Genomic DNA, 26,990 nt, shown 5'->3' on the forward strand with positions numbered 1-26,990 from the left:
TGTTAAAATTCACTCTTCTGTGCCTTATATTTGTAAAGTTTTTCATAATATTGTCCGCTAATATAACCAGAAAGTAATGTAACAGAAAGCAATCTGATTCTTTTGTGTTATTAAGCAAATATTTTTCGAACGACAGAATTAAGTTTATAGAAAATTTTTTCAAATATTTATCACGAGAGAAAGAAATCAATCCACACTTTCTACACATTGAAAGAACTCAGTTTATATTTTATAACTGCACGCTCTTTGTGATCAATAATAAAGATTTCTATTGCATGAAAGCTGCGATTTAATTTTTTAATGTTATTGTATATGCCAGTGGGATAAATACGGTCAATAAAGATGATGTAGAAGATGCAGTTCTTCACATTAATTTTGTTAATGTCTTTGTTTCCATTGAGAATTGTTCTTCCTACAGAACGTGAGTATTAAACATATTTTATAGGAATTAATTAGCTAATTTAATTTATAATAAATACTATTAAAATACAATTAAACTGATAAATAACGACCATTTATATGAATGTGAAAGGGCTTCTACTTTGAGGTTAATTTTCGTACATTATATTCAAAAAATCATACCGAAAACATGGAAGGTTATCGTTATTAGAGGCTCGAATATAACATTAAAGATTTTTTAAAAAGGAATTTTTATTAAAATATAATAGAAGCATAACATTAATAGGAATACATGTAACAGGTGCAAGGGTTACCTAGTTGGGTAATTGTCAACCTCTACTCTAGTCTTAAACATATCTTAATTTATATTATAATTTTAAATACAGTCGAGTCTCTAGTAACGACCATCTTTAAACAGCGGACACATTTTCATGATTTTTATTTAACAAACTTGCATAGAAATCACATCCAAACTATAGTCACTTTTTCTAACGAGGGCCATTTTTTGTTCTCTGCAGTGGCCGTTATTCACAGGTTTGACTGTATAATAAAAATTAATTTGTCGATCGATTCAAAAAAATCTCATAAAGCACTTTCAACTTAAAAAATTAAAATTATACTTCCATTTTTAGAAGATGATGACGAGGGAAGAGTAATTAGAGTTGCTGGAATTAAGGTAATTAGAATTTTTATTGAGAATTTTTTGCAGTTTGGCACGTTAAATCTAATTATTTTCTATTTTTTAAGAATAAACTTTACATGAAAACTGACAAAAATGAGAAAAAAATTGATGAAGGACAACTATTGAAAACGTTCAATACACTTCTTGAAAAAGCAAATTTTAGGTAAAATTTATATTGAAATTTAATAAAGTTTCCGTTTTGTAGAGGGCCCGTTTTAAACAGGTTTTACAATATTTCCTTACTCGTTTATTATGTCGTTTAGTAAAAATGAATATCTTTATGTAATGAAATTTTTCATGAGGAATTTTACATAAGCTAAACATAACTTATAGAAATAATTAAGTTTTTTTTATGTTCTGTTCTTATGGTAGCAGCTATTGTTACACTTTTAGTTCTTTGCACTGGATGATGATTTATGACAGGATAAAGTGGTGACATCAGAGGATGTGAGTAAAGTGACCACCCCGACATCGCAACATATTGGAGCAAGCCGTAATCCCTACATACTTGGATAACTAAAAAACATTTACGAGTATTATTACGTATTATCCAGAACAGCGACAAAGTATAACACTAACCCTTGAGTAACATTTGACAAAAGCGCTGCTATTGAAAAAATACAGCAGCGAGTTGCTTAATTTTTTCGGCAACATTTGAAAGTGCTTGTGGCGCTATCTGTTGTTATCATATTTCATTTGAAAACCTTTTATATTTTTAATTACCATAAAACGACAAAAACCTTAATTTTCACTGTAAGGATGAGTTTTATAAAAATTTATAAATGATAATTGAATATAAAATCTTCATTAAGTCCGACCCTACTGAAGATACACACGACCCACATTATCTTCCCACCTTTGACCATCAAAATTTAAAAGCATGAATCTCCCTGAAAAATTTCAGAATTTTTCGACGAAAAGCACAGAGTTATTAAGCTTCAAAGAGAATGAACAAAATCGTGCCCCAAACATACTAACATCCGTACATACAGAAAAAAACACCCGAATGTTTTTGCATTTCTGGGCGTTTCAGATTTGTTTACTCGAGTTATCGTGACATTACTTTCATAATCTCTAAACAGCATTATTTTTCATATCAGAAGAGAAAATATAAGGTGTCTCGTAAGTCTGGAACTACTGGAATTACGCTATCTTTGTTACGTTTCTATTGCGAATTCATATCTCTGGTGAAAGCGAATATTTATATTTCTGTAACAGGCAAAAACTTCAGGTAGTGGACCCAAGAAATTCTTACTTGTCAGAACTTTCTAAAGAGCAGGAGCCTATTGAATCTTGGTTTCGTGCATCGTATGGAGCAACAAAATTAATGGTCCTATCTTCTTTCATGCTTCTTTTGTGTATCTCATTTTGCAATATCCTCAGATAATTTTCATCTGTTCTGTAACAGATGAAATTAGCTGAAAATGTTACAAGAAGAGAGCTAATCCATGAAGAAACGATATGTCGCATAGTTTCAATATAATGGCTTTCCTGCGCGTTTTGCTTCGGCAGTGTGATCGTCTCCCAGAAGTCAGGATTTAACTCTCTGCGATTTCTGTTTGTAGCTCTATTTGAAATTTTTTATATATAAGGTGAAAATCAAGAGCATTTTTCCTTTGAAACAATGCATCCTGGAGCTTTTCCAGATAATTCTAGGAGACGTGTTCACGGTTATTACATAGTAAAATTTTTCTTTTTATCTATGTATACAATGCAATGGCAAACGCTTTGTGTTTCCAGATTTATGCTACATTTTAAATCCAAAATCAGAGGATAAATATAAATAGATTTATGATATATATGCAAGTTTAATTAATATGCCTCTCTTGCAGATATGAACTAATTAAACCGATATCACCAAAATTTGGGTCAAAATCTTCAAAAACTGGAAATTGGACGGGAGTATTGGAACAAATCGTAAATAAAGTAAGTTCTAATGATAAAAATTATGAATTCAAATGAAATTTGTTTAAATATTAATTAAAATTAAAGAATAAATTATATCAAAAGCCACTAAATATACAATATAACCGCGATTGAGTAAGGCTATTTGTTCATCTTTACCAGTAGTCAAGTGGATGAAACCGCTTAACATTCAATTTTGTAATGCGCACATAGGTTTTAACCATCTTGTACATAATCATTACTTTAATATTCAGCATTAACATTATTTCAATGTAAAACCGATTTCTAGCCTATTTTATATGATTTTGTTAATTCTTAGATTATATTTAACAAAAATATATAAAACTAACAACTGAATTAAATTTAGAGATATTTGATAACATGCTTTGAAAAATTACAGAAAGCTGATATTGCATTCATTACTGTCTTCTTATCATTCACTAATTTCCAACATATGCAGTTTTCTTCTCATGTTGTATTCGTAAAAATGATGTTCATGGTGAAGAAACCAGAAAAATTATCAAATTGGACATCATTGATTAAACCGTTTCAACTCGAAGTAAGCGAAATTATTACAGATGAGTTTCTTTAAAATATTTGCAAGAAATTAACACAAATTTCTTCGATTCAACAGTTGTGGCTAATTACATTTATAACAGTAATTTTATGCGGTTACGTTTTACATAAAGTATTACAAGAAGATGCCATTTTCGAGGAAACTGAACCAACGTGGAGTAGAATGAATGTATTCTGGTATCTCTTTGGTACATTTGCTAATACAGGTAAGAATTTGCAAAAGTTATGCTTAAGATAATTAATTAATTAATCAATGTAATTTTCTTTTCTTCAGGTGGAAATTTGGGATCAGTTGTTAGATTTCCATCTAGGTTAATTCTTTCTGTTTGGTTATTATCTATTGTAGTATTGGTATCCAGTTATAGTGGGACACTCGTGTCTTTTATGACTTGTCCAACGTTCGAAAAAGTACCTAGAACAGTAGATGAATTAGCAGATGCTGTGCAGAAAGGAGAATTTTCATGTGGATGCATGAAGCAAAATTCTTTTCATGGATTTCTCTTAGTAAGTAGAAGCAACCGTCTATACTAAATTGCTGCTTTTATATGTAAATTAGTACAGTTGTATAGGAAATTTTAATATTACTTCTTACTAAATTAGTAAATGTGGTCAAAGTATACTTAGGTAACCCCAATGGCGGCACTATGGCTGCGCTTCCAACTGTTCGTGCTCCTGACTGACCTCCCGGAGGAGAGCCGCCGGCAGGCTGCTGTGTGCTAAACGTCACTAGTTGATTCGCAGTAGTTATTGAACAAAGGAAAAAAGGAAACGTTTACTAAAAATATAGTTTATCTAATCTAACCTAACCTAACAGAAGCGCCGCCATTGGGGTTACCTAGGTATACTTTAACCGTAAATGTAATTAATCAGTATAATATAGTAGCCTACATTGTAGATTGCGTGGAAGAAGGCAATCAGCACTCAGAGCTGAAAAGCCCCTTCCAATGTAGGACAGTGTATAAACCATAATTTCCTGATTTTATCTCTTTTTAACACTTACTGATAAACATTACAATAGTAGGCTAAAATAACCAAACCTTTAATATACTTTATCAAGGTGGCCATAACTAAAACATTCTTCATTATTCATAGCACTCTGTTGCTGTAACCGATAAGCGGAATGACACCAAAATGATTTTGCAGAAAAGAAATTTAGTTCAAAAACTTTCGTTAGGAGCGCTGTAAGGAAAATACACGAAACAAAACACAGTAAATATGGAAGACCAACTTTAAAATGATATACAGGGTATTAATTTGTTTTTTAGACAATAATGGCACTGCAAGTAAAAGAAACAATCTGCATTTTTTGCATCATTTTCAAATTCTACACCTGAACAATGGAGTACATATTATGTAACATTTCTTACAGTAGTAAGCAGCCTTTTCAGAAGTCATACCCTTTGAAGAACGGTGCTTTCCATATGTTTTTGTTGTTTCCTTTCTTGTATTTCTGTTGGGATCTCAATCCGCTTATTGGTTACAGTTAGAGAGTACTCTGAACAGAGAAACTTTAATTACGGCCACCCTATATAATACCATATTTTACGTCACAATACATTGTGTGTCTTACAGAAGACAAAGTCGAAATCTACTATCTCATTAGGACATCACATAATAGATAACGATAATCGTTTCCCTGTCGAGGAGGGAATTAAAAAAGTACTAGAAGGTCGTTTTGCATACATCTTGGACGAGTTCGGAATTAACCAAGTGATGAAGAAATATGGACATCAAAATTTTCTCTTATCTGTCGACTCATTTGAAACATTCACAAAGGCATACGCATTCCGGAAAGATTTTCCTTACGTAAAGAATTTCAATAACATGTAAGGAATTTCTAATCGCTTATAAATTTTATATGGTTACAATAACTGTTTGTAATTATTTACAGAATATCTCACATGTTCGATGCTGGGTTGACTAGTAAAGATTTTGGTTTAGAAACTGTTAGTAAAGTCGCTGATAAGAAAGGAATACGGCCATTAATGCTAAACGATATCCTGAGTCCTCTGGCTCTACTATTCATGGGTTATGTATTGTCTATATCTTGTTTTATCGCCGAAATATTCATTCATAAATTGCTTAATGTTAAAATAATTAATAAATTGTAAAAAAAAATGTTTTTAATGTTTATCGTCATTGCCAGATTTATGGTAATTTGCAACAAAATTTGGTAACAATTTGTATCAGTTTTAAACATCTTGAGAAAGACCCAGGGAGTAAAGCAAATCTCTAAGAAAATTGCGGTGGTTCAGATATTTGAAAATGAAATCTCCGTATTATGGAAAACTTAAGAGGGAGATGGAAAATGTAAGAAAGAGGGGAAAAGGGTCAGGAAAAGACAATGGTTCAATTGTATGCTAAGATATGGAGGATCTTGAAATTGACGGGAATTTAGCAAAGGAAGGGAGTAAAGTGGAAGAAAGCCATCTTCAATAGGGATCCCATAAGAGTGAGACTAATAAGAGGCCCTAAAGAAGAAGTATATCAGTTCCAAACATATAAATTAATTATGTAATATTTATTTACACATAAAACTATTAACACGAGGTTCTTTTCACGAATTCCATACGATTTTTTGGTAGCTGAGTTTCTCCTACAGATGATATATGAGTCGTTGTAGACATTCGCTTCATGGTTATGCTACTCCAAACTCTACTTTCTGCACCTTGACGAAGGTTGTATCTTTGATACGATCTTTTTAATAAATAGACGACCTGTGAAGTATACAACAAACAAAAGTGAAAAAATTTCTCATTTCATATATAAATTCTCACAGTATCGTGCCTTTAAGTAACCTTTCAACACTGTACTCTATGTAAAATTTAAGATTACGTATTGAAAATATATAAATTTTCAATTTTATACATGAAATAATAATAAAATTGAATATTTATAAGGGAGTTAACTTACCTCTCCATTGATATAACAGAATATTACAGCAACTATCAAGCCCTGCAAGAGTTATCACATCTGTAAATTTACATGAAATGAAAAAATGTAATGTTTTTATACCTGTAATCCATCCATAGCGTGACTAATGTATGTATAAGCTTCTAAAACTTCACATTTTCCAGACTGTGGACGATATATCACAAGAATAAAATGGACGCCAAATAATGGAACTAAAATTAATGTCGCTCTAACGGCTTTTCTGTATAAAATAAAGATTATTTTAAATTTTAAAAAGAAAATATAAAGAATAAATTGGGTAAAAATAATCATAAATAATATAGAAAAGTATGTTTGCTATAGGAATGGATTAGGATCCATTCCTTTAGATTTAAAGTGAGATCGATTCCTACTATAAAAAATCATGGGTTTAAATATAATGTTTTATATTTAAACAAAATTTTCTTTTTTTAATTAAAACTTTAAACGCTAGTTTCTTTACTAAAAGAATAAATTTTTAATTATTCTTTGATTATTACCTATATTGGCTTGGTTCATTTGCATGAGTGGCTCGAAGTTTTGTAACTAAAACTCTGATGATATTACAGAGAAATGCTAAATTCAACTAAAAAATAGATATTTTTATAATTTAGTTTAAGATATTCTATAATAATTATTATAAAAAGAATATACTTGAAGACTTAATAAATTGGGTATATTCATTATCCATTCATACGTTTCTTCTGGGATTGCCCAACACCTGCAAATAATTGAAATAAATGCTTATTGACATGGTTTAAATAGTTTTGAAACCTATATTTTACTCACCCCGATATAACGGACTTTAACCAATTTAGTATAATTATCGTAATTGAGAATATAAAATTGTTATTGTTAGTGAGCAGTTTTAAGTTATTCTTTACATCCCTGATTAATGCTCTCCTCGCATGTCCACTCTCATCCTCATGTACTGCTCATCTTCGCACCAATCGTCGCATCTCATTGATCATTTCCTCTCAAATTCGCCATATTAGCTTTTCATCCATTCTCATCTACATCCTTGCATCTGCGTTATCAGTTCTCGTTTCTTCACCCCTATACAATTTTTGGAAACGTTTGAGACCATTAAGTCAGTGCCCAATGCCCAGATAACAAGAACAAGATATCACTACTTAGAAAGGTAATATGAATTTTCCTCCTATTTAACACAACACAGGCTGCCACCTCATGTAAACTTGATTATAAACAAGATACAATATACAATCGCTACATCTATGTCCGTTATATCGAGGGTCAACAGTATCATCTCAAACACTAAATTAATAATGTTTATATCGAGGTTTATTGAACTACTTACCTCTCATCTGAATATATCTTCCTTAATGTCACATAAATAGAAACTGGTATAGCAGGAAAGACTAATTATAAAGTATATACATGACGTTTTATAAATAAGGTAAAAGGGCCTTTAGTTATTTTGAAGAAATTAATACATACCCCATCCAATCAGGTAAAACATTATAAGACTCTTCTGCTCGGCAAAAGCCGCAGCAATTAGTTTATGTAAGTAAAATCCTTCACAAAGCATCCACATATAGTTGGTCATACGAAAATATTTTGTCAGGACTAACAATATTTTACACCCTACCTAAGATTACATACAATAGCATTACCTTAAATACATATAAAGAATTTTTTTAATATAACGTATCAGAACACAGGGTGGCCATAATTAAATTTTCCCTATTCAAAGCATTCTTAAGCTTTAATCAACAAGTAGACTGACACCAAAATTTGTATACAGACTGAGCAAAAGTTACGGGGGAAAGATTTTGCCAAAGAAGAAATTAGTTCAAAACTTTCGCTAGAGGACGCTTCATAGGAATATACACGTCACAAAACAAAAACACAACGAATACTCATTCGTTCTTCAAGGGGCATGCCTTGTGCACAGGTTGTTTATTGTTATAAAGAATCTTGCTCAATGTAAAATTCTCTGAATAGGAAAGTTCAATTCTGGCAATTCTGTATATAAAATTCATAAATTAACCTCGTTAGTTTCCAGAATTGTATTTTCTTCGGTAGTGCTGTCAAGTTCGTCCAGCATAACAATAGACTTGAATAAAATTACAAAAATACCATTCAGAAACAGAGAAGCGAATAAGTTCTTGTGCATTGTTATTCGGTGTACTTGCAATTGTCTAAAGAAAAATTTATTATACTCACTAAAATCAGATAGATAATACATAAGATGATAGACTTACTTATAGATCATGAATATTATCAATGCGGGGATCAGAAAGACAATTGAAATAGCGTATGTGATAATGTGAAAGTATAGCAATCTTCTAACTTCCTGAATAAAGTAATATGTTATTAATTATATATTATTGTACAAATTTAAAAAGTTACATAAATAAACATACATTAACACGTCCACAGTTTCCATAATTGGTCCATTCGTTATTATATTCATCGTTGACATACCAAGTACCATTGGGCAAACATTCTTTTATTGCGTAACCTATAGTTAATTAAGGTAATAATTAACATTTATATCATAAACTTAGTCACAATTATTTTTGTTGTAATTTAGACAATAGTTAATTTCTTTTGAGTTTTTAAATAATTTTCTCTTACAAATACCATAATAAATTAAGTAATCGGAAGCAGAAATTACGTCTATCATTTAACAATGATTTACATGTGAAATTTCTATAACACAAGAAATTCTATTGACGTGGTGCATGTGGAATTGCTGTGCTACAATATGAATCTCAAAGTAACTGAAAATATAAATACTAACTACAATTGTGGTACAATTGTTACACCAAGGGCAGTGTCGGATTTATGTTAACTCAGATAATCCATGGCTTAGGTACTCATTTTAAACCTCATCTTGAACATTTCAGTGGCCGGATGGATAAGACCACTGAACACTGGTAGATCACAGGTTTGCACTTGATCAAAACATTAGCCATGTGGATTTCGCATTTTCTACACGTGTTTAAAACCAATTTTTCCATCTAAGCATCTCATTAGCTGATCGCCCATGTGCTGCTCTGCTTTCTTCCATCAATACAATTTAATTTGAATCTCAATACAAAGAGCATCTTTTTATTTATAAAAACCTTTTAGAGAATGTCCTTAGTGTTTCTGCATAATAATCACACTAAACATAAATCTGATGCTGCCCATTGGCTCTTAAATTTCTTTTAAATAAGGCTTGCATAATGTTATGCTTATACGATATATTTACGTGGGCATGCAGGCGGTTCACTTTTAAAATAAACATGTTTGGCACATGGTGTAACAGCGTTAGCTCCCGCTTGAGTATCAGGCCAACATTGCCAACCATCCCAAGTTCTGGGACAATAGATTCCTGTATATAATTAATAAATATGTTTGAATAATTTAAATTGAAACATGAGATTTAGTATAAATAATATACACCTACCATTAAACTTCTTTGGATTCCTTACCATTTCTTCACAACAATGAAGTGCAGCCTGACAACACGCTTCCCATTTTTCAATGAACTTCTTCGATGAAAACGTGGACAGAATTGGGTTACTCTTATTGTCCGGATCAGGTAAATATCGTGTATTATCTTTAGTATCATATAAATATCCATCGCCCTTATACCTAAAACAGCAAGAAATCTTCAAGTGCGAATTTTGACTTATAGCGTCACACAATAGTCAAATAAACTTACACAAACTTGAAACTCATATTAAAAAATATCCAGTCGGGTAAGTAGTCGTAACATCTTGCACAAGTGTCGTAACGATAAGAAACATAATTCAATTTAATTTTTCTTTCGGTTCGACAGTAGATATTATTGGAAGCTGCAATATTTACATCTTCTATTGCCATTTTAACTAAAAGAGGTAGAGTCTACGAGAAGAAGAACTGATTTATTGGTGCAGTTAGGCATATACTGTATATTACATCATGTAGTCAAACCCCGGTATAGCGTTCTTCTAAATTGCGCCACTGTCATAAACATTAATTAAACAAGGAATTGCATTGGAAAGGATGCTAAATCAAGTGACTTTTAATCTCTCAAATTTATTTGTAGACCTCATTTTTGCATATAATTCTTATTTTTTCAGCTATCTGAATTTAGCGCTGTACTCGATTTAATGCTAATTTCACAGGCGAACAAAGTATTTTGATTTTTCGATTTATTTGAACGATGCGTTATATCAAGGTTTGGCTGCATTTCAAAATAGCATTTATGCTGCAAAAAACTAATTTAAATATTTAATAATTATGAATAAAGTGATTGTTTTAATTATAATGAGAAGTTCTATGATTGCATTTAATTAAAATTAAACATAATAAAATATGTTTATAAATGTATAGTTAATTTACTAATGTACTGTACACATAATTTTTATCAGTTATTACAATAAAACATTTTTAAATTGTTCCATATTACCTGAAAAAATAAAGAAATACAAAGGATTGATGAATAATGTTGTCCCATTATAGTGGATAAAAGGGATTGTTTTCTCATCAGAATTTATCCTCTTCGTCACTAAGCATCACAGATGTTATTCTACAACCCAATAGTTGACGTTCAAAGTAATTACAACATGTCTGATGGAATTTCTATGAAAAACAATATACAAAAATTAAATTACAATAATTATAAGTAAACATGTTATTTAACAAGAGATGGCACCCTTCCTCCTGCCAAATTGCTTTGTAATTATTTAGCCTTATAGCCCGATAAAAAATGCGGCAGTTCGTTTGGTATTTAGTATACCAAAATTAAATAATATGTACTCTATATAAATATCTAAGAGTTAACAAATTATTAATTATTTAGTAATAAGCAACAAAACTTCTCTATGATACACTAAAATGTGAACCTACCGCTTTGGGGCACCCGGGATCGAATCCGGGCGACACCCTAAGAATTTCTTAAGATGGTTTGTCATACCCAGTTCTTCACCACTCAGTATCCCAATTAGGGATCTGGCCTAACTCATGGTGATCTGACTAAAAAAAACCGTATTGATGCTAACGGGGTTGAAAGAACCAATATAATTAATTTGAACATAAAATAATAACATAAAATTTATATTTACAATTACAGTTAAAAATTGATCAATAAGAAGACACGCAATATGGTACTTTATTCTATTCTTGTAAATCATCATCAGCTTATTCTACATATGGCCCACCAGTACCCACGCGGTTTTGTTCTCTGAACACTGGGAGTACGGTCATGGGTTCGCACTTCGCCAGGACGAGTTGGCCACGTGGAGTTTTTCCGGGTTTTCTCAACGTCTGTAACGCCAGAATAGATGCCAGTTACCCTTAAAAAGATCTCGCTGAAGGAATTCCTCCTCCGCGTAACACCGAAGAGCGGGAGAAGACAACGGGGAACCACTCTGATACTTATTTCCCCCAGGAATAAATTAATCAACAATTAAACTGCAATTCAGTATTAATAATAAGTATTTACCATTAATATCTATTGATATTTTCGGTTAAGAAATAAGTATAATTGTATAAAATTACAACAGATGGCGCTACTTTAAAATTATTTGTAGGATTATAACCTTTTAAGTAAGAAGTTTCCTTATTTGCTGGATTCTATTCCTATATTGATAGAGAATAAGAATTTCTTATCTTTCAACACCAAATGACGTCTAGTAATTTATCAACCCAACAACTATATTGATTAGTCGCTTGGGGGCGCTAGAGACAGAGCTGCTTTAAATATTAGCGCCACCTATTTATAAATAAGAAAATTATTTTCCTTGCCTACACTTTTACAAATCGGACCAATAGACATTAACAAAAAGAACTAATTTTTCTGTTTAATGCCTACTGATTAAAAGGAAAGGCTTGATAATAGAAGTTTTTGCAATTCGTATGATAACGAGAAAAACTTAAATATTCAAAAAATACTGTGTATTTAAATATACTGGGGCGGATTTAAGGAGTTGCATAGGATGCAGCTGCACCCGTTTCTGTAGGTTTCTCCTGAGATAGCCTGGTACTGTTCCTATAAAGACGTATTTTTTTCTTTCTTCACCCCTCTAAAGATTTTTAAATCCACTATTGTACATATACACTGTATTTTTTCTGTTACATTGCTAATATTCGCATTAACTACATAATACATAAATATTTATTTTTATAAGAGCTTGAATTATTTACGTCATTTTTTTCTTCTTTTCTCCGATTTCAATCTGAGATACTATTGAACTGTAAACTCTATTCAAGGGTGCACACTAGAGAAAAAAAGAGAGTGAGGGGATGAGAAAGAGGATAAGAAAGAGCAGTGAAGGTCCCAATAGGGTACTGAGCAGATAAAGTGAATGAAAAAATATAAAGTGAATAATGTTAGTCATAGAGAACGTAAAAGTAAATACATAAAGTAACAGAATAAAAGTACAAAAGATAAATTGTGTAAGGTAGCAAATAACAATGCATCAACCACGATATAATTGTAGTTTTAGAGCTTGGGTGGTGTAACGAATATTTTTAAGGCATACAAAATTAATATCTTCAATACTCCATTTTCTATATATATATACTTCTTTTAATACTCGCAGTAAACTAGAATTTAGAAAAGCTTAACTAAATCCTATAAATACTTATTATCACTTTATCAAAATTCTATCCCCTACAGAATTCAATTTTCTGGAAGAATTGTTGGCTTTTAATGGATTTAATTCAACATTTTTTCACATTTCTTTTTTAAAATTAAATAATAAATACTGTTTATAGAATTTTTAAATAACTTTTATTTTAAAATTTGCATTATTTTAATTGTTATTTATTTAATTTATTAAAAATATAAGTTTAATATTTCACGTAATTATCAACAGTACGAATTTCTACTTTTTAATGTTTAATGAATATTTTTCTTCTTAGACTCTGTAAATAAATAAATAAATAAATAAAAACGTTATTACATAGAGAGCTTGATGAATTTCCTTTAAATAAATGCTATATGTTCGATGAGAAGGGTCAAGATCTATACAGATCTGTAGTTAGAATAGACACATATACAGTAGTCGTATTATGCACAGAAGATCTAATTTTACTTAGGCCCTGCCGAAATTAACCAGTACATCGTGTCATCTCGAATATAATTAAATATACTAAAAGATCGTAAGACTTCAACTGACAGAGTGGATAAACATGGTAGTTAGTCACGTGATGTTTCTCAGGCTTATGTGTGTATAACACTTGAATAAGAACCAGTTTCCCATAGAAAGTCCTCCCGAGATGTTGCGTTGACATATCCCGAAATTACTTCCCTATTGGTGTGCCTTTAAGGAGCTGATGTATGTGCCTAGTCTGGTCAGGAAGATCCACATGACCAGTTTATCACAGTTCTTTATTACCTGGATAATGCTGTTACTGTTTTATTTTTAATCGGCTGTAGACACTCTGCACTCTTCTGTGCCTTTGTTAATATTAAATTTTATGTTATCTCTTCTTATAAATATAAATAATTTATGATATCATTTTAAAATACTTAACGAAACTTTTAGCTGACTGTTTGACACGCGTAGAAAAGTATGACATAAAAAGAAAATTTAATGTAGAAACATTAATATTAATGTTTATTATTACGTTATTTTTTGTTGGATATAATAAATATTAAACTGAATATTTTCCAGAAAAATTAAATATAGCTATTTAAAATATCACCATTCTATACAGAAATAATATAAGAACTATTTATTGTGAATCGTAATTGAGAACGTATAAGTGCAATTTGAAAATTGCAGCTGAATAATCAAATAATTTAATACCTTTTACTACTTTTCACCTCATACATGTAGCCAATTTCTTAGTTACTGGCCTTATACGCATTCTAGAATACATATAAGGCCTATGAATATTAACTACTCGCTAGAATTGTATAAACTGATTTACTTTGAATCCTTCTCCAGCTACATTTCTAGGAACCTAATCATAATTTACAACACTAAACCAATGAAAGTATGACTGCTCGCTTTACGACGGATTGCTCACTTTACGACAAATCGATTAGCAGTTGGGTACAGAATCTCGTAATTGTATAAAAACTTCTTTAACTGTATACAATTATATCTTATTGTATTTTAAACTGGACCCTCAACAGAATACAGAACCTAATTTATAATACAGGGTGATTGATAAATCACTCCCTATTTTCAAATGCATATATGGCGTGAGATAACGTATATATGCAATCAATTCGATACGGTTGCATGCATTAACACGTGCCATTTTTTTTACTTTTGCACGTGACTAATGTGAAGCATAATATATGTCAAGGAGAGGGTCCAGATAGCTGCCGTGTACAAGATTTGGTGGCTGGTCGTACGACATGCGAGCCTGGTACCAAAATTACCACTGTAAATTAATAATCACAGGGTTTGTCAAACTTGTGCAGAGGCTGGTAGACCCAGAAATTTTCAGAGGGGTGCATGAAGGAAACATATGCCTCAGATAGTAAAAAGGTTTAAAGTCAGAAGGGGATGCAGCTGCTCCTGTGTATCCCAAAAGACTCTCTTCCTTAAGTTATACCGTACACCGATTTCATTTTAAATACTTCTAAAATTGAATTTATTAATTAATTTCCAATTAAATTAGTAAAACTAAACATAATTAGCCATGTATCACATGCATTTTATGCATAATTTACTAGCATTTTAATCATCAGTAAGGTAGATTTACTACAATTATTGCATTAGTTCTTAAGTAAACAGACTTATCTTATCACTTACAGTGTTATTTTTTAAAGATTTAGTTTTTCTGTTACAAAAATATGATAAAAGTAATTGTCTAGCGAGGATAAGAAATGAGTTTTTCATTAAAGAAGAATACTAGATAATTGCAGAAAAACTCAAGAAAAAAGTGTTTACTCTCATTGATTTATGGTAGTAGAGAAGATCTCGAACATGTTTCATTACTTTCTAGTGCTTAAAGTAAGTTAACAAGTAGATTGCAAGGTCGATACTCATCACACGATTTACAACATATAACTTTACAAAGTCAATAATTGACTTTGTAAACTTACATGTCACAAATTGTATGATCTGTAACAAAATCCAGGAGTTATAATTAAAGAATTGCTTCTCGTTCCAATATAATTATTAATGTTATTTAATTATATTTTATTTGATACACTGTAACGTTAATTAAGAAGTAATTGAAAGGTAAATTACAATTTTAACGAATTATGTCAAAATTTATGTTTTATTTTCATGTTTTGTATAACAGAACTTGCTAAAGTTTCTTCTGGATAATGCGGAGGAGAAACAAGATAAATGATATCAGAAGTCTCTAATCAACAGTAATCGATACTTCTCCCCTAAAATCGATTTAATAACCATATACTATCTTCTCTTCTTAAACAAGAAAATATGGTTTTGTTTAATATTGAAACGTGTGTCGTGTATATAAAGTGACACGACAGAAATCACAGAGCAGCAATCAGCTACACGATGCCGATTGGTGCTAGACAGTGAGGTAAATTAACAGGCGCTGTCAGCTAATATTAAGAGTTAAATTTCTATCTTAATTAAGTTTTATCTATTATTTTCTTTTATTACATACTTCTAACATAATATAATCATTCTTGTGGAGTAAATAATAACGTTTCACATTCTTTCTACTAGCAGAAAATCTCAGCAATGTTGAGGCAGTTGGATTTAATGAGTAATTAATTACAAGAAATTTTTTGGTTCCATAAGGAAATCACTATGGAAGCAAATGTAAAAATTTATACACAAAGTACGCTGTATATTGTGTTGTATATGCCCGGTGACAGATAGAATTGATTTTTTCTTAAGATTAACAATAGATATGAGATGACCCGAGTGAAAAAGTTTAAAGGCTTCATGCGTGTATGAAGTTCTGTAAGGTCATTACAATGGTTCCATACGATTAGGGCTGCGTGGAAATATTGGATCATGGGTGAAGGTGTCACTATCTTTATTACAACGCAACGTGCGGGCGATTTTCCGACAGGAGGAATGCCTCTCAGGAGGACTTTCAATGGGAAACTATCTTCTGTTCAAGTGTTAGACACGTGAAGAAAACTGAAAATGTCACCGTAGAATAGGTGCAAACCCACGACCAGTGATTAAGGATTTTAACCATTCGGCAACTGATGGGCACACTTTCTTAGAGACCTCATCACGTTGCACATTATCAGTATTTTTGCTTTATATCTGTTTCTATATAATGCATCTAAAAAATTGGGTCAGAGGTCCCAAAACTGTTTAAAAAGAATCAGCATTCACCGTGACATAAGATGTAACTACTAATTTCGAATTTCTCAATAATTTATGGCACCTGACTTGTGTTGTTTCTTGCATCTAAGATAATCTTAAACAATGAGAATATGTTTATTACCGTTCATACAATATAAACTAATTGAAATATATAATTATTTCAGTTAAAATTATGGTAAACTAAGTTTATATTCATGATTTCGTACAAGATAGCATCTGCAATTAACATAGTTCAACTTGAAATCTTTGCTAGTATAAATTAATAACGTAGTGGTTAGGTAATGAATAAATAAAATAATAGGTAAAGTAAGCTTAATGAATAAATTGTAATCTTCTCTATCATTAATTATTTTAGTTATACATTAAAAATTAAAATTGTAATAAATAAATCAGAAATTTAGCTCCTATTTCATGAAGAAATAATTTCTTACAAGTAAAGCATTCACGTGAAAAAAATGCTTTCTAGTTGAAAGGATAAAAGCATTTCTTTATTTGAAGCTCTGGTTTAGTTGGAAACGAGAGCTTTTTTCAGTTGAAAACATCTATCTGATAGATGCGGATTAACACTTAGCCAAGCTACACGTTGTCTGTCTGTAATGTCGTAGGTTCGAATCAAATACTAACAAAACTACATGATTTCGGCCTGGATCTTGGTGTGTATAAGAAAAAAAATCAGTAGTAAAGACTATCTTAATACAATAATTCAGTTTCTAACTTGAAAGAAATCCAGATTTTCCCCAACAGTTTCAATTTATGGATGTTAAAAAAAAGAAAAGGAGAGAGAGAGGAATTGAAAGTAAGAGAGAGAAGGGAAATAGACGGAAAAGAGAAAGGAAATCATGGGAGGGAGAGAAGTAAGAGAGAGAGAGACGAGACAGGAGTCCGAACCCACGACTTTGATAGCATATAAATAAATTATAATAATAATTTTATACCTTTATTATTATTATTATTATTATACCTTTAGGAGCGTTTTTGAGCTTATATCTCTGCTATTTTTTTTACAAAATAATAAGATAAAATATGGTAAATTAGAAAATTTAGCAGAAAAAATGAAATAAAATTTAATATAATTATTTAAAAAACTTTAAAAATCTTTACTTTTTCCCTTCGTCATCCTAAGATGCAATTACGAGAAGAGAAAGAAGAAGATAACGATTTTATTTTTATCATTATCTTCTTTATCAAAAATAATCGCTTAACTTAATAAAGCTAATTAAGTTCTAATTAATTATAAATTATTAAATGCTGATCAATCAACGCCATAATTACGTTTTTGAACGTTATAATTTCTTTTGATGTAACTTAAGTCAGCTTTTCTTCATCATTGAACTTAATTTATTATTAATTTTCTTTAATTATAAAAATAAAATAATTATTAATTAAAAATTACTTTGAAAATATAAAAATATATATATCTTTTTTCAACTTTTTATTATAATTATAATTATTACTAATTTTTTTTATTAAAAGAAATATTTTAAAATTAATGAACGAATGACATTTACACAAATGAAATAATTAAAATTAATAAAATTATTTCATTTTTTGTAGTAAAAATGAGGAAATATTTGTTAAAACAGTTGGAATTTTTTAAAAAATTTTTGAGTTTTAAAAAGAGAAAGAGGAGAAAAAAGTGGAAGAGGAGAAAGGAGAGAAAGGGAAGTGAGAGAAGAGAAAGGAAAGTAGGGAAAGTGAGAGAGGACAGAAGTGAGAAAGAAGGAAAAAATGCGAGGTAGGGAGAGAGAAGTGACAGAAGAGAGAAGTAAGAGAGAGGAGAGAAGGAAATAAGAGAGAAGAGAATGGAAAGAGGAGAAGAGCGAAAAGAGATGAAAGCTCGCGTAAAGGAAAAAAAGGAAGAGAGAAGGAATAGAGGGAAAAAGAGAAAGAGAAAGAGAGAGGGAGCGATTTTGTTTACCCACTTTGAAGCTTAATAACTCCTGTGCCATATATCGAAAATATCTGAAATTTTGCAGGAAGGTTTATCTATTAGGAGTATTGATGCTGTTGAATTTTGGTAATTAAAGGTCAATGGTTGGGAATTGGGAGATAGAAAGAATCGTGTTTCATATCTCGAGTGAAGTCGGACTTAATGATGTCACTCGTTATTATCATTTACATTTTTTTTTTTTTTTTTTTTTTTTTTTATAAAATGCCTCTCCACCCTCAAAATTAAGATTTTTGCCGTTTTATAATAATTAATAATATAAAACTTTTAAAATAAATTAAACTCCTCATAACTGATGGAGCCACACGTAATTATAATTCTTTTCGGAAAAGTTACAGAACTCGTTCTTAGACTTTTATATTTAAGCAACTGGATGCTGTTAAGTTAAAGATGTTAACATATTTACTTTATTTTATTTATTTATTTATTGTTACTTTCTTGAGACTAAGTGTTTAAAAATTAAATATCTACAAGAAAATAAGGTTAAATTTTTATACTTTAGTAAAGTCTGTTTATAACTTAATGTAATTTCAAAAAATATAAAATACTCATATACAGAAAGTAGACTTTTCAACAAGTTATAAATTATAAAATACGAAGAAATATTACGAACAAAACTTTCTTATTCATTATTAAATATTCAGAAATTAACGTTTAATTATTAAATTTCGAATTTATAAACGTTTACTTTCGAAAATATTGCTTAAATATTTCAATTGTTTATCAAAACTCTGAGTTTAAGCAATTATTTCTATTCTAATCTTGAAATTTAATTGATTACTTCCATCCCTCCAATTTATATCAGTCTTTCTGCTTCATATTTTAAATATAATTAAATATTTCTACTCTAATTTTTGCATTTTAATTTAGAATTTTCCCCAAATCTTCAAAGTAATTAAATATGTCTTCTCCAAATTTAGAATTTAATTAAATACTTCTATCCCAAAATTGGAATTAAACCCCATTTTTCTGTTTTTAACGCCACTATCTGTGTACGTGTTCAATAACGTTTATTCTGCTCGCTTATAATCATTTTCTATACGTGCTCAAGAGATTTTACTTAGCTTTTAAGGGCATGTTCTATGCGTGTTCAAAAAATTTTCTTAGACAGATTACTACGTATACATGTTCAAGATCGTTTCTATAATTACTTAATAATACTTTAAACGAGTTCAAAAGCACTTTTTACACTTAAGATAGTATTTATATACGTTCAAAAGACATCCTACTTGTTTAGGGGTACTTTCTATACGTGTTCAACAGCATTTTTGTACTTGTTAATAGACTTTCTACGTGTTCAATACATAAATAAAGCTTATAATTGAAAACTTATTCTCTTTATCCTTCATTTTCTGCACATTACATAACATTATTCTTCAATGACTTGCGTGTTTATCCCATTAAGAAACTTAATTAAAGTTTGTACAGAGCTAACAAATCAAATTATTTATTTTAAATGTGTAATCAATAAATAACATTAATAGCATCGATTTAAAATGTAATAATTTAAATTTATTTCAGCAATTTATTTGATATTTCAACAGGGAAAATTAATTAAGTCAATTAATCTTATCGACTACTTAAAATTAACCACAAATTAAACCCAAAAACACTTCAAATTTAATTAGCAAAACATTTCGAATTTTATACAAATTTAACTAAAAATATAGAGATAAATATCAATACAATTAACTTCTTTCAATTATGATAACGTATTTAAATTCTTAATTGTTATTAACTAATAGCGGTAGTGTCCGTTAACTGATAATTAACAGTTAATGGCAAATAAACTTTTTTTAGAAAAACTTAACAGCAATTAATTGTTATTAAAATAGTTAATGACAGTTAATTTTTTACTAACAGTAAACAGCAATTAAATTATTTTAACAAATGGTTAACTGCAATTAAACGGTTGTAAGAAGTATTTACTACCATTTAACCGCCGTTGGCCAGTAGAAAATGACAATTAAACTGTTTAAAAAATAGTTAACGACATTTAACTGCCGTCAGCAAGTAGTAAATAACAATTAAACTGTTTAAAGAATAGTTAACGACATTTAACTGCCATCAGCGAGTAGTAAATGACAATTAAACTGTTTAAAGAATAGTTAACGACATTTAACTGCCATCAGCGAGTAGTAAATGACAATTAAACTGTTTAAAGAATAGTTAACGACATTTAACTGCCATCAGCGAGTAGTAAATGACAATTAAACTGTTTAAAGAATAGTTAACGACATTTAACTGCCGTCAGCGAGTAGTAAATGACAATTAAACTGTTTAAAGAATAGTTAACGACATTTAACTGCCGTCAGCGAGTAGTAAATGACAATTAAACTGTTTAAAGAATAGTTAACGACATTTAACTGCCGTCAGCGAGTAGTAAATGACAATTAAACTGTTTAAAGAATAGTTAACGACATTTAACTGCCGTCAGCGAGTAGTAAATGACAATTAAACTGTTTAAAGAATAGTTAACGACATTTAATTGCCGTCAGCGAGTAGTAAATGACAATTAAACTGTTAAACATATAGTTAAAAGGAAGTAGCTGCTTAGTAAATAATAATTAAATCGTTGAAGAAATAGTAAATAACAAGCAATGACTTAATTGCATTTAATCTGTTTAAAAAATTAGCTTATAATACATAACTGCTGTAAGCAACACTTAATTCCAATTATTAACAGTTAAAGGAATTAATGAAGTAAAAACTTAATAAATGATTTACGATTATCTTTCGGGTAGTTAAAGAAAATAAATTGCATTAAAGGAAAAAATATTAATTACCTTGTTAGTTAATGTAATGCTTCCTGAGTCACTCATGTTGCTGCGAGTTACTGAAACACTTCTCTAAGCTACTATGAAATATCTTGGAGCCTTAAATCAATATCTTGGTGGCTCCATCTAGAGATGCCTATGGATCATGTTTTAGAGAGAAATTAATTGAACACAATTAAATATTTGTAATTAAATGAAGTTGTAGGAAGCAAAATAATTGTAATTAAGTATGAAAAACGAGCGTTAAAATGGAAAATATTAGAAGATAAAATATTTTAAAAGAAAAAATATTTCTAATCACAGTCGAAACTCTGAACAACGGCCACTGGTCAGAGGCATGTTCGTAAAAAATGGAGGTTATTCTGAACATATTTCAAAGAGATGAGTTTCTGAGGAAAATAGCCGCCGTTTAGAGGTGGTCGTTATTGAAGGTTAACTGCATTTATATGGTTACTAGCAGGTAGGCCCGGCGTTGCTCGGGCAAAAGTAACGATAGCGAAGATTAAGATTATTGCGTTATAGTCACAAAAGAAAAAGAGTAATTTCATCAACAAACTAAATATTTCTAAAGAAAGATCGAATTTAAAACTCGAATGTTCTAATATTGTTCGAGTTTCACAACGTGTTCTGATTATATCGTTCGATTTTCATCGAATGTTCTAAAAAAGAAAGGTCGAGAAAAACCGAACTAATCTGCTTAAATTTGAAAATCAAGTATGTTCTAACGTATTACTTTTTTTCTTTTTTTTCTTCCAGCGCCCATAAATCTTGCACGTCGCTTTCTCTTGTTCTCCATTGTTACTTAACACTTCCATTGTTGACACTTCCATTGTTACTTAACACTTTGGTACTTAAATTTGGTACCCTGTGTACCAAACTTAAACTTTCAACTCCTAACTGTTTTAGCGAAAATTAAGATTATTACGTTATAGTAAACCTTATAGTTACTTCCATTGTTGACACGTTCATTGTTGACACTTCCATTGTTGACACTTCCATTGTTACTTAAAATTTCCATTGTTGATGGAAATGTTAAGCCTTAATCCTGTCCCTCTCCCCCGTGGGGAGGAGTTTCGAAAAATCTCTCTTTAGTGTGCGTTCTCGTGACGTAACCTGTGTACCAAATTTCAACTTTCAACTCCTAACCGTTTGGACTCTGCACTGATTATTATTATTATTATTATTATTATTATTATTAATATTATTTTTATTTTTATTATTATCAACTCGTCTGAATTATATATATAGATTTTGCACTGTTTACTTGTAAAATAATGTTAACAATTTTATTTTACCTCTATTTATAATTATATAGTATAATTTTCTACATTAAACTATCGTCTAAAATTCTTCTGAAGTAAGGAGGAACGAATTCATGTTATTTTGATGCTGGAAACCTGCAATCAAAATGAAGTTACTAAAGAGTTTATCAAGCTATATCCAATCTGCATTGTTTGATTGTAAGAAATCTGGATGCATATTATAAAACTCTTCAGTAACTTCACTGGAAAGATTCGGCATCAAAATAACTTGAAATCGTTCCTCTTTATTCAGCACCACACGCGTAAATCTAAACAAAGATCAACATAACTCCTATTGTCTCAGACTTATGGGACATAATATTTATCATAAATCCTCCCAAGTAAATGTAAGTAATTAAATTTATACATATTTTAGTTCAACTTTAAAACTCCTCATCACTTAATAAATAAATTAATTTTTAAACTTTAATCAAGATAGAGAAACATTGAAAATTAGGCATCACTTGGAAGCAATTAAAAATACAGTAAATTTATAATCCCGTAAAGATTATATATTAAATTAAATACAGTTAAAATTGTTTATTTAAGCATTAAGTATTATTTATTTCTTATGAACACAATTATTTACACGAACTTACGTGGCGAAGATCCATGAAAGACCTCACTTACTTGACACTTTGCACTAAAGAATTGAGATTTAACAAGATTCTTCATCAATTTTCTTTATCACAGATATGTTTAATGAAGCTTGACATATTTTAAATAATATAAAACTTAATAAAATGAGAAAATAATTAAATTTTTACTTCAAATTCTTTACATACTTCGAACCTCATTAAAATTTACCTCGAGTAATTATCGAGAAAAATAAGATTTATGTAATAAAATATAGCTTTTATACCTTTAAACTGGTACCTTTGATGTGTTAAACCGAAGATTCTCAAGCAATAAAACTTATTTAAATTAATGAGAATTACACAGAAATTCGAAGTTTGAGAGATTAAATTCATTCGATTTAACGATAACGATGAAACCTTTTACAATGCAAACCGTACATTTGGTAATTCAAAGAGCGCAAAAGATGAGGAAAATTCGTTGATTGGCGTTGTGTAAGAGTGGCGCTATATGAAGGTTAAACTGTATTACATTTTGTAGAACGTCATACTTTCATTATCCTATTCTTCAAGACATAATTTAAGTGTAAAATAGATTTTTAGGTGTTAAGAATAAGAGAATACATGAAACGCTACCTGCTTCTTAAGAGGACTTTGAAACGTTTATAACACCTAAACAGACAATAGTTACACTATTTAGGTGTTACACACGTGAAGAAAGGGCGGAAAACTGCACATTGGTGAGGCATGAACCCGCGACCAGCTACCACTTTTCTACATTTCTTATGCATTTTAAATTAAATTTATGTTAATATTCATAAATTATTCTTATTTTTAAATTAATTTATAAAGATTTTGAAGTATTTTTTCTATTATTCTCCTTTCATTCTTCTCCATTTATCACTACTACTTGCTCTGAATAGGAAATTACATAAACTTTAACTTCATTAATTCTATCTTTGAAGAATATTTGAAAAGTTTTAATAAATTTAATAAATTAAAAATTATTCTTTTTATTCACAATATTTATTCAATTATTAAACTTTACAGTACTATTCGAGCAAAGTTAATTGCATTTCATTTCTTGTTACATCGTGAAGAAAACGTCAAGAGAATGCATCATTTTTCAACATTTCTCACAATAAATCAATAGAAAAATCTATAAATTTAAGTTGTTTACGACATAAAGCAATGATTTAAAACAATAAATCCACGTAAAATCTTATTTCAAATTAATTTTTTTATTCTTTATAATCATTAAAATCATTGATTAAAGAAGAAATCCAGCAACGAGTTGCGTAACTTTCCCCGCAAAAAAATCTAAAATTGTGTGTGTGGCGCCATCTGTTATGAGTTTTATTTAAAAAACATTTTATATTATTAATTATAAAACGGCAATCTTAATTTTGAGGGTAGAGAGGAGTTTTATGAAAAATTGTAAATGATAATAACGAGTGACATCTTTAAGTCTGATCACACTCGATATAGAAAACATGACCCCCTGTATCTCCCCATCTCTTTGACCTTTAACCACCAAAATTTAACAGCGTCAATACTCCTAATAGATAAACCTTTTTGCAAAATTTCAGAAATTTATGCAAAAGGCACAAGGATTATTAAACTGTAAAGTGGGTGAACAATTAATACAGTTTATATTAACTTTTGGTTGTTAATTCCTCTTACAAGGAAGATACTTTGTTAAATTTTATCATTAAATGTTTAATTGTAAATATACAAACCTGACATTCTTCATGAAATTCTTCGTAAAATTGTTTATTAAACTTTTCATGAAATTCTTCGCGTAGTTTTTCATGACATTCTTCAAATTCTTTGTGAAATTCTCCAACAAATTCATTATGTGGTTTCCTTCAAGAAATTCAACACTAAATTCTTTACGAAATCCTTTTTCAAATACTTTGTGAAATTGTTTATGAAATTATTCTTGAAATTCCTCATGAAATACTTTGTAAAATCCTCCATCAAATTGAATTCTTCATAAATATAAATGTAAAGATAAATACATGTTAAAAGTTAGTACAGAGGAGAGTGGCGCAGTGGGAGCTTTCTCACCTCATAAATTACAGGTTACGTGATGGAAAACACTCTCTGCTCGTCTTATTTTGCGTTCTTCTGTCAAATATTAAAGCAAAACACTTCTATAAAGTCTTTAACAATAAAAACTTTCATTCGAACCTCCTGATAAACGGTCACCTCTGAACGGCAGCCATTTTTTCAGAAACGTTGACAAAAATGTATATATAGTAACTTTCAAACAACGACCATTCTTTTGTTTCCACCAAGAGATCCGTTATTAAGAGGTTTCGTGGTACCGGAATAAGTCAGGCAAAAGAGCCTTGAGAGAGAGAGAGAGAGAGAGAGAGAGCCCTAAACATGGTACCCACAGTCTTCAAATGCAGGTTATGAGCATAATTTATACACTCGCTGCAGACTGACAGACTGATTTATTGAGATTATTGTAGCTTGGCTATTTCACTACTGTACGGGAAAAGTCACTTTAAATTATAGACACTCTTTGAAGAGAAAATTGCAAATGAGATAGGACATTACATAAATTTTAAATTGCGTTGTATCGATTTAATTTATTACGTTTTCTTTATTTACATCACAGATTCACGAGAAAATACTAAAATTACATAGGTTCGTACCTAACTAACCAGCTGACCACGTGGAAATTCCCGAGATTTTTTTACGTGTCTAACACTTAAATAAAGACAACTCCTCTTTGTGTTGCATTGCGTTACCCCATCAATCTAATTTTATTTTTACATAGAATTTATGGAAATATTATTAATTAATATGTTATTTTATAAGATTTTAAATAATTATATTATTCATTTTAATAATCAAATCACGAATTATACAAAATTAATGCATATTTAAAGTTTATTTATTATTATTATTATTATTATTTATCCAATTACTTCATTTATCTCGAGTAATAAACGTAAGCGAAAGCGATGAAGAGATTCATAAATTATTAAAATAATTAATTTATTATTGATAAATACGATAATAAAATAAATAATTAAATTAATAAACGTCATTATTCGTTTAATAATTTATAAAATTAATTTTACGTTTAATCAATATTCGTAATTAAAAGTAAACTTTAAATGTTTCGTACAGTTATGAAACTTTCACATAATTAGTATCATTTATATGTAGATTTTTTTCGTATGTGCTTTATAAAAATTGTAACTTTATGTGGAAAAATAAATATTTAGAAAGCTCTCCTATTCGTTCTATATTCTATTTGCTTAACCTTCTGGTTAGAAACGAATATCAGGTAGAAACGAGTAGAAGTTAGTAGAAGCGAATAGAAGATAGATGAATAGAAAATGTAAGCAGATATTAACAGAAAGGAATAGGGACTAGCAGAGAACAGCAAGTAGAAGCAAATATTAATACGTAGAAAGCACAAATAGAAGAGGAAAAAAACGCAAATGGAAAAGGTAGAAGAGACTAGCATCTTCTATTTGCTTGCACCTTTTATATTCTGTTAGGTGCTTGTCTCTTCTTTTTTCCGCATGTGCTTTCTATTCGCTTCTATTAATATATGCTAACCTTTTATATTCTCCTCTATCCACTATTCGTTTCTACCTGCTATTCACTTTTACCTGCCACTTTCTGTTCGTTACTACCTTCTATTTTC

General features: G+C 29.9%; 2 protein-coding genes across 2 annotated transcripts; one reads left to right on the top strand and one right to left on the bottom strand.

Annotated features, from left to right (window-relative positions):
• Positions 1-354: 354 nt before the first annotated feature.
• On the top strand, positions 355-5,673 carry LOC136979811 (glutamate receptor ionotropic, delta-2-like). Its single transcript, XM_067275835.1, has 9 exons — positions 355-421; positions 1,032-1,075; positions 1,147-1,244; positions 2,914-3,007; positions 3,387-3,545; positions 3,621-3,768; positions 3,837-4,066; positions 5,135-5,388; positions 5,454-5,673. The coding sequence occupies exons 1-9, from the start codon at positions 355-357 to the stop codon at positions 5,671-5,673; spliced, it is 1,314 nt and encodes a 437-aa protein (XP_067131936.1).
• Positions 5,674-6,102: 429 nt separating this feature from the next.
• LOC136979812 (calcitonin gene-related peptide type 1 receptor-like) lies at positions 6,103-10,993 on the bottom strand. The gene is made up of 14 exons (XM_067275836.1): positions 10,899-10,993; positions 10,170-10,351; positions 9,912-10,099; positions 9,714-9,836; positions 8,881-8,978; positions 8,719-8,810; positions 8,505-8,655; positions 7,952-8,102; positions 7,812-7,872; positions 7,148-7,214; positions 6,994-7,079; positions 6,578-6,716; positions 6,476-6,517; positions 6,103-6,279 (listed from the first exon to the last, which is right to left on the bottom strand). Exons 1-14 carry the CDS (start codon positions 10,974-10,976, stop codon positions 6,103-6,105), a joined length of 1,635 nt encoding a protein of 544 aa, XP_067131937.1. The 5' UTR covers positions 10,977-10,993.
• Between the last annotated feature and the right edge of the window lie 15,997 nt (positions 10,994-26,990).

The sequence above is a fragment of the Centruroides vittatus genome, unplaced genomic scaffold, assembly GCF_030686945.1.
Source record: "Centruroides vittatus isolate TY-2023 unplaced genomic scaffold, ASM3068694v2 contig_644, whole genome shotgun sequence".
NCBI lineage: Eukaryota > Metazoa > Arthropoda > Arachnida > Scorpiones > Buthidae > Centruroides > Centruroides vittatus.

What these genes read in the sequence shown, in the direction of transcription:
- LOC136979812 (XM_067275836.1), bottom strand. Translation starts at nt 10,976, where the DNA reads ATGAGAAAACAATCCCTTTTATCCACTATAATGGGACAACATTATTCA. An exon ending in ATAATATTCATGATCTATAA is followed by an intron (nt 8,656 to 8,718) that starts GTAAGTCTATCA and finishes ATTTTTCTTTAG; the next exon opens with ACAATTGCAAGTACACCGAA. An exon ending in GTTTTACCTGATTGGATGGG is followed by an intron (nt 7,873 to 7,951) that starts GTATGTATTAAT and finishes CTTTATAATTAG; the next exon opens with TCTTTCCTGCTATACCAGTT.
- LOC136979811 (XM_067275835.1), top strand. Translation starts at nt 355, where the DNA reads ATGCAGTTCTTCACATTAATTTTGTTAATGTCTTTGTTTCCATTGAGA. An exon ending in CTTGAAAAAGCAAATTTTAG is followed by an intron (nt 1,245 to 2,913) that starts GTAAAATTTATA and finishes CCTCTCTTGCAG; the next exon opens with ATATGAACTAATTAAACCGA. An exon ending in GTAAAGAATTTCAATAACAT is followed by an intron (nt 5,389 to 5,453) that starts GTAAGGAATTTC and finishes AATTATTTACAG; the next exon opens with AATATCTCACATGTTCGATG.